At 39.2% G+C, this 6,713-nt stretch overlaps 3 protein-coding genes across 3 annotated transcripts in view; 1 reads left to right on the top strand and 2 right to left on the bottom strand.

Moving 5' to 3' along the window:
• LOC104743837 (MLO-like protein 9) lies at positions 819-2,009 on the top strand. Its single transcript, XM_010464879.1, has 7 exons — positions 819-959; positions 1,046-1,103; positions 1,198-1,430; positions 1,473-1,520; positions 1,619-1,686; positions 1,768-1,828; positions 1,914-2,009. Exons 1-7 carry the CDS (start codon positions 819-821, stop codon positions 2,007-2,009), a joined length of 705 nt encoding a protein of 234 aa, XP_010463181.1.
• LOC104742112 (protein PLASTID MOVEMENT IMPAIRED 1-like) lies at positions 2,299-5,348 on the bottom strand. The gene is made up of 3 exons (XM_010463085.2): positions 3,571-5,348; positions 2,792-3,503; positions 2,299-2,516 (listed from the first exon to the last, which is right to left on the bottom strand). The coding sequence occupies exons 1-3, from the start codon at positions 5,242-5,244 to the stop codon at positions 2,383-2,385; spliced, it is 2,520 nt and encodes an 839-aa protein (XP_010461387.1). The 5' UTR covers positions 5,245-5,348; the 3' UTR covers positions 2,299-2,382.
• The window catches only part of LOC104743836 (glutamate receptor 3.3-like), a 7,102-nt gene continuing 6,017 nt past the window's right edge, over positions 5,629-6,713 (bottom strand). The window contains exons 7-8 of the mRNA XM_010464878.1: positions 6,318-6,708; positions 5,629-6,239 (exon numbers count right to left, since the gene is read on the bottom strand). Of these exons, the coding sequence (XP_010463180.1) occupies positions 5,757-6,239; positions 6,318-6,708 (874 nt within the window). The 3' untranslated portion in view covers positions 5,629-5,756. The remainder of the gene's footprint in view (positions 6,240-6,317; positions 6,709-6,713) is intronic.

Below are 6,713 nucleotides of genomic sequence, written 5' to 3'. Positions count from 1 at the left end.
ACAAGATTGCCTCGATTCAGTATTGATTTATGTTTAATATTCATGTAGTTTTAGTCCTACTTATTATTTTTATTTTTAAAATAATTTTTATTTAATTAGTAGCATATATTCTTAAATTTTTCTACTACTTTCAAATAAATTTATAATACAGAATTTTGAATTTTTTTGAAATATTTCTCTCGCTATATCGCACAGAGGTGTGAATCCTAATAATAATAATAATAATAATAATAAGTAAAAATACTAATGAAATGGTTAAAATTAAGAAAAAATTGTGGATTTACAACATAAACGATCAAACTCTCAGAATGATAATCTATCAAATACTATAAGTCTTGTGTCCAATTGTTTAATGATGTCTATTACAGCTAACAACGTCGATTTCTTGTTTTTTCTCTCTAAATTTCGTCCACTAAAGATTCCTCCGCACTCGTTCCTCTCCATACATACATTCCCACTTAAATAATGTGGAAACCTGTAAAAATAGGAAAGAAAACAAAAAGCACGAAATAAATTCATAAAATTTAAAATATAATCGTTTACAAAAAAAAAAAAAAAAAAAAAAAAAAAAAAAAAAAAAAAAAAAAAAAAAATTTTTNATATATTAAAGAAAAAAAATAATTCACCGGATTTGTCTACACTTTTTCTACTATTTTCGCATGCACGTCAATGGCAACATCATCCCCTAGCTTCCTTTTCATTCTCTCTATCTCTTTGACTTCGTTTCCATCGTCTCTTCTCTATTGATATTGAATTTATGATAATAAAATCATACTAACACACAAGAAAGATAAGATTAATCATCACGGTTTTAAAAAATGGCTGGAGGTGGTGGCGGTGGAGGAGGCGAAGGTCCAAGACAGCTAGATCAGACCCCGACTTGGGCCGTTTCTACAGTTTGTGGTGTAATCATCTTGATCTCCATTATTTTGGAAATCATAATTCACAAAGTGGGCGAGGTCATTTCATACACAACTTTATGTATATATAGTTTTTTTTTGTCTTTATTGCGTTTTGTTTGTTACACTTAATTCCATGCTTGTAGGTTTTCGTAAAAAAGAAGAAGAAAGCTTTGTTTGAAGCTCTTGAAAAGATAAAAAGTGGTAATCATCTAGAAATTTAATTTTTAAAATCAAAGGACAACTGATTTGATTTGGTTCCTATTTAACTCAATATATATTATGTCACGTATTGTAGAGCTTATGGTTTTGGGATTTATTTCTCTGCTTCTAACATTTGGCCAAAACTACATTGCGAGCATATGTGTTCCATCAAGATACGGCCAGGCCATGTCGTTTTGTGGTCCGTATGATGGACCTAGTGATGATGATGATAATGATAAAAAGCTCAAGAAAACAGAACATGCAATGCGTATTCTCTCCATTCAGCGTCGTTCTTTAGCCGACGCTCCTCCAGTGAATTGCAAGAAAGTAATATTAATAATTCCTATTTTAGCATAAAATTTTTTTTTTTTAACTTTTCAGAATGCTTTTGAGATTACTTACTTTTTTTGGATATGGGTAAACTTTTCAGAGTCTCTTCATCTAGTTTGCTTTATGTTTCTATTTATTTATTTCTATAAAGTTTTCTAATGATGAGTTAATGATTCTTGTTGCAGTATGAGTTTGGGCTAAGGTCATGTTTTCATCACCATTTTGGCCTTATAATCATTCGTGTGTGTCTGGGGTGAGTACGTATATATGTTCATCAGCAATGATTTACAAGTGTTTGAGTTTGTGAAAATTGAACTAATGGTATTGGATTTAGGGTGGGAGTGCAATTCCTATGCAGTTATATCACATTGCCCCTTTATGCTCTTGTCACTCAAGTATGCAACATTTCTACCTTTGTTTTCTTTCAAATTTTATATTTTCCATAGAATAGTTGTCTTATCATGCATAATTCATTTATAGATGGGATCCACAATGAAGAGATCAGTGTTTGATGAACAAACTTCAAGAGCATTAGAACAATGGCATAAGAAGGCGAGGAAAAAGAATGAAAAGTGAGAAATAATTGGATCTATGGATCTCGTCTTACTTGACCAAATTTAACGGTCTATAGTTTGGTTACTTAATTTTCTATACACATTTTTTTAATGGAAACATAGGCTTTAGCTATGTAATTATTTGTATAATATAAATTCCTCACATGGTCTAATGTTCTACATGTTTACAATGTCCATTTTGATAGTTTTGTACAAATAGTTTTAGTAAGGTAGAACAATTATGCATTTGTACTCTTTATAGCTTTTTGAAATCAAAATTTTTGGTAAAACACATTTTACTATTGTTTGTGGAAGGTAAGTTGAAACTCTTGAATAATATACAAAACATAGAATAAACAAATGCATCTTATTGTATAATATGAATATCTCCAAGATCAGCTATGCAATTTCACATCAGGGTTCCTTATAGATTTGAGCCACATATCTGCCATAACTCTAGATGACAAGCTCCACAATATTGCCTCCTCTGCTNGACTTGGGCCGTTTCTACAGTTTGTGGTGTAATCATCTTGATCTCCATTATTTTGGAAATCATAATTCACAAAGTGGGCGAGGTCATTTCATACACAACTTTATGTATATATAGTTTTTTTTTGTCTTTATTGCGTTTTGTTTGTTACACTTAATTCCATGCTTGTAGGTTTTCGTAAAAAAGAAGAAGAAAGCTTTGTTTGAAGCTCTTGAAAAGATAAAAAGTGGTAATCATCTAGAAATTTAATTTTTAAAATCAAAGGACAACTGATTTGATTTGGTTCCTATTTAACTCAATATATATTATGTCACGTATNCTCCCCATTCCCTGTTCCACAAGCCACTGCGCCGCCGTGAGCCTCCGCTTCTCAGTTGCATCTGTCTTCACTCCCCCAATGTGCAAACTTCCTACCTTTAACCCTTTCTCTTCCTCCTCTTCCGCTTGGACCGCTACCACCACTGTCCCTCCCACCGCCTCATATCTCCTTGTCGGGTCCCGGAGCTGTACTGTCGCCAAAACCGTTAGCGTTTTCTGCTTTCGATTCTCCTTTTGCCACTCGTCAAGCGGAATGGTCGATTCGAGTGGATTCTTCTGACCTTTGGCAGCAGAAACCGCGAAAGGAGCATCATCCTCCACCATGTCAGCTTGAATCTTTAGTCCTTCAATCACCATTTCCTCTAGTTTCTGTAAACAGGCGGCTAAAACCTCCTCTGCCGACGTCATTTGATTCTCCTCCACGTTCCAGATTCCGGTCATTATTCTCTCCCTTCTTCCGCTGCTCATCGCATTAGCCATCGTTTTAACAGCTGCAACAGTCCGCGCTGCGCTCGTGTTCGCTCGCTCTTTGTTCCTTCCCTGTATAATCGCTGATGCTATTCCTTCGAAAGCAACTTGCTCCCCTGTTTTGCCTATTAGCTCATCTATCGCCATAAGCGAACATATCTTCGACTCTAGTTCCTCACCCAAACCCGTCATTCTATGAAATAGTTCGAATCCAGTCGCTGATCCGGCTTCTGGTAGTACCTGTATTAGAGATTTTCAGATTCTAGGAATATTTTGTTATGGAAATGTTATTAATTCAGGGCCTTACCACAATCTGTTTTGAGATTTGCATAACGAGCTTAGGCGTGTCTTTCTTCATGACGACCGTGTCGAATGGGTTCATAGAAACTAAGTAACCACCGTCTCTTGTTTGAACAACACAACCAATACCTTTCCCGAGATCTGAGAGGTAATTCTCAGATTCATCGTCTACGGATTCGCCAGACCGCAGTTCGGAGATGTCCATTTTGTGCTGGTAAAATTTGAGCTTTTCGGTTTCTTTATCTTCAAGCAACTGAAGAAACTCCTTTGTCACCGTTTGTTCCTCTTCATCTAGCCTTTGTGACTCTGTTTCACCGTCTCCTCCATCACTCTCGTCTTTCATCATCGATTCGAGCGCTTTGATCTGTTTTGCAATCGAATCAAGCTCGGTAAGTCTCATTATGTGCCGAGGATCATCAACATTAGCATGTTGTTCCTTCAACTCGACGGATCTTTCACCAATGGTTCCATAAGATTTCTCAGTTTCTATGTCGTCATCAAACTCGACTCCTTTGTCCACAACTTCAAAATCAGGTTCCTCCTGCTCATCTTCAGCTCTCTGTTCTAACTCCTCTGTTTTCTGAACCGGTTTCTCCTCGGGCTCATCCAGATTCAAATGTTCCATTCCTTGAAAATCCGATCCTGGCTCCACGCCACTCGCTGGTGTCCAGGCTTGGCTCCGGCTTGTCATCTTCGGGCTGGGAACACTAAACGATGTCTTCGATTGCTTTCGCGCGAAGGAACCAGAGAAATTCTTAGCTTTACTACTCGGTTTTATCCCAAATTCACCTTGTTTACCGTAAATCCCAGCTCCACCATCTTTCTCCATGATCTGAAACCCTAATTTAAGAACCAATTCACCCCCTTTAGCCTTCCCTGAAAGCCCCCAACTCATATCCCATTGCCTAACCCTAGCTCCTTTGTAACTCATCTTCTCCACCGACTCCTGAATCAACTCGCTCAAATCCACAATGTGCCTTCCTAACTCAAGTTCCTTGGCGTCCACGGCGAAGAGATAAATCAAAAACGGACGAGCCTCGAACTTGGCCGGAGCACCTTTCCCGTTCGCTGGCGAGTAGTACACATGGCACTTGATGAACAACGTCTCCTCAAAATCCGCAGAACCCTGAGAAACCCTACACGGCATCGTCTGAACGGCACTGTCTTTCGTTTCCTTTTTCCTCACGCAAACCCCGAGGCGTAGACCGTTCATCGACGCTGGAAGATTCTGCGCCGCCACAACCTCCACTGACAACAAACAGCTCAGTTTTTGCATTCCGATCCGAACCAGCCCTCGAATCGGTTTCCAATTCCATATCCCTTTTTTCTCTTCCTTGGCACTAAATCCAGATGACGACTCCTCTGGTTTCTTGACACTTCTGTTGTTGTGAGTCACATTCTCTTCCTCTTCTACCTCAAGCTTTGGTCTCGACCGCCATGGAGACAACGACAAACGCCGAGCCCGGGGCTTCGATACTGTCAGATCCTCAATTCGTGCTGTAGTCACTTCATCGGCAGAGGTAACAAGCGATGGAACAGAACTGCGCGGGAGAGCGAGAGAGTTGGTTCTCCGGTTACCGATTGAAACCTGAGGTTTCTGGTAGAGGTTTTCACTTAAGGCTTCGAGTTCAGCGAGAAGCTGCGTGTTGGAACTCCTGCTACCGGAATATTCCCCTGCCATGAAGAAGAAAAAGATGCTATTTTTCTTTTTGTTCCCCAGAAGAAGGATAAGAAAGATGAGGGTTTAATTGGGATTTGTGTGGTTATAGTTATTGATAGGTTTCATTGTTTTGGTCTGTCCAAAATGGAAAAAAAAATTATTATTTGGTGAAGGGATTGGATGAGGATTTAGAATGTCGTGGCCTTCTCTCAACTCTGAAAGAGACACCAACCTTATGGTCCCAGATAATTTAATGTCACCCGTATGGTTTCGTTCAACGTTTCAGAATCGTTAGTCCTAAAGGCTGAAGCTACTGTGCGGTTGTTAAGAGTTTGTGAGGTGTAAAAATACTATACACTCTAATAAATGACACGATTTTTTTTTTTTTTTTTTTTTTTTTNTTTCATGTAGTTGCAATGTTTCTATGTTGACTGTGTTTTATGTAAACACTTCTTGCCTAAGATTAAGATTACATACAGTTTGAAATTATAATCAGTAAAAAAAATATTGTATACGTCTCTGTAACTACATTTTCAATCTAAAGGGTTTACCGAATTGAAGCTTCTTTCTCTGTCGAAGCCTCGTGATCGTGTCGATCCCGAAGTATCGTTCACTGATCCATCAATCTTTCTCTTCTTGTTTCCGGACTTGGAAACGTCTTCTTTCTCATCCATGAGGGACAAGAATCGCTGTAGACGAGTGGAGCGCATGGAGGAAGAGTCATGGTTTTGCTGCTGATCTCTCGCAATGGCATCATCGCTTGGCTTTTTATAGAGCTGACGGATGATCTGAACAAAGTAGAGGAGGAGAGCGAGGAGACACGCAACTCCACATATGAGAAACAGTCCCCAGAAGCTTTTCAGATGAAGCCTGTCTGATTCGAGCTCCGCGTTCTCTAGAGTGCATGCGTTCTTCATTAGCCATTTGTCGTGTATCCTCTGCAAATCTCCGTTCTCTGCCAGCTCCAAGATCGCTGTTGATAGATCTATTGCGAGAGGAGAGTCTCTAGGAAATGCCTACGCAAAACCATTCATCCTTACGAAATGAGCATATATAAGAAACCAAATACAGTAGTAAGAATATTTTATACTTACAAATCCCCAGCCGCTTTTGGTGAACTCCTGACCGACGATCCTGTAGGCGCAGTTGCTGGAGAGGAAGAGTTCGACATAGGGACGCTCATCAACAATAGCGGCAACGCCTCCTTTGCTTGGTCCATCTTTTAAAGCCTTGGCATAGGCTTCAGGTGTTCCAAGTGCGAGAAGCCGTGACTCTGATATGTTGAGTTCATTCCGCAAATAATACTCTGCAAATGAACCCACCTGATACCCGATCGGATCATCCCTTTCTCTAAGGCTTTCAATTCCCTTGATGGGTGAGGAGAGCTGCTGAACTGTCAGAATCGATGTGAGACTAGCCGTGTAGCTCGAGTTTATTATTAGTACAACAAATAGCCATATGATCAGAACCAACCGCCCAAGTGTACTAAT

Source organism: Camelina sativa, chromosome 14, assembly GCF_000633955.1.
Source record: "Camelina sativa cultivar DH55 chromosome 14, Cs, whole genome shotgun sequence".
Lineage (NCBI taxonomy): Eukaryota > Viridiplantae > Streptophyta > Magnoliopsida > Brassicales > Brassicaceae > Camelina > Camelina sativa.
The sequence above is the reverse complement of the archived record's forward strand: the minus strand, read 5'-3'. Positions and strand labels throughout refer to the sequence as shown.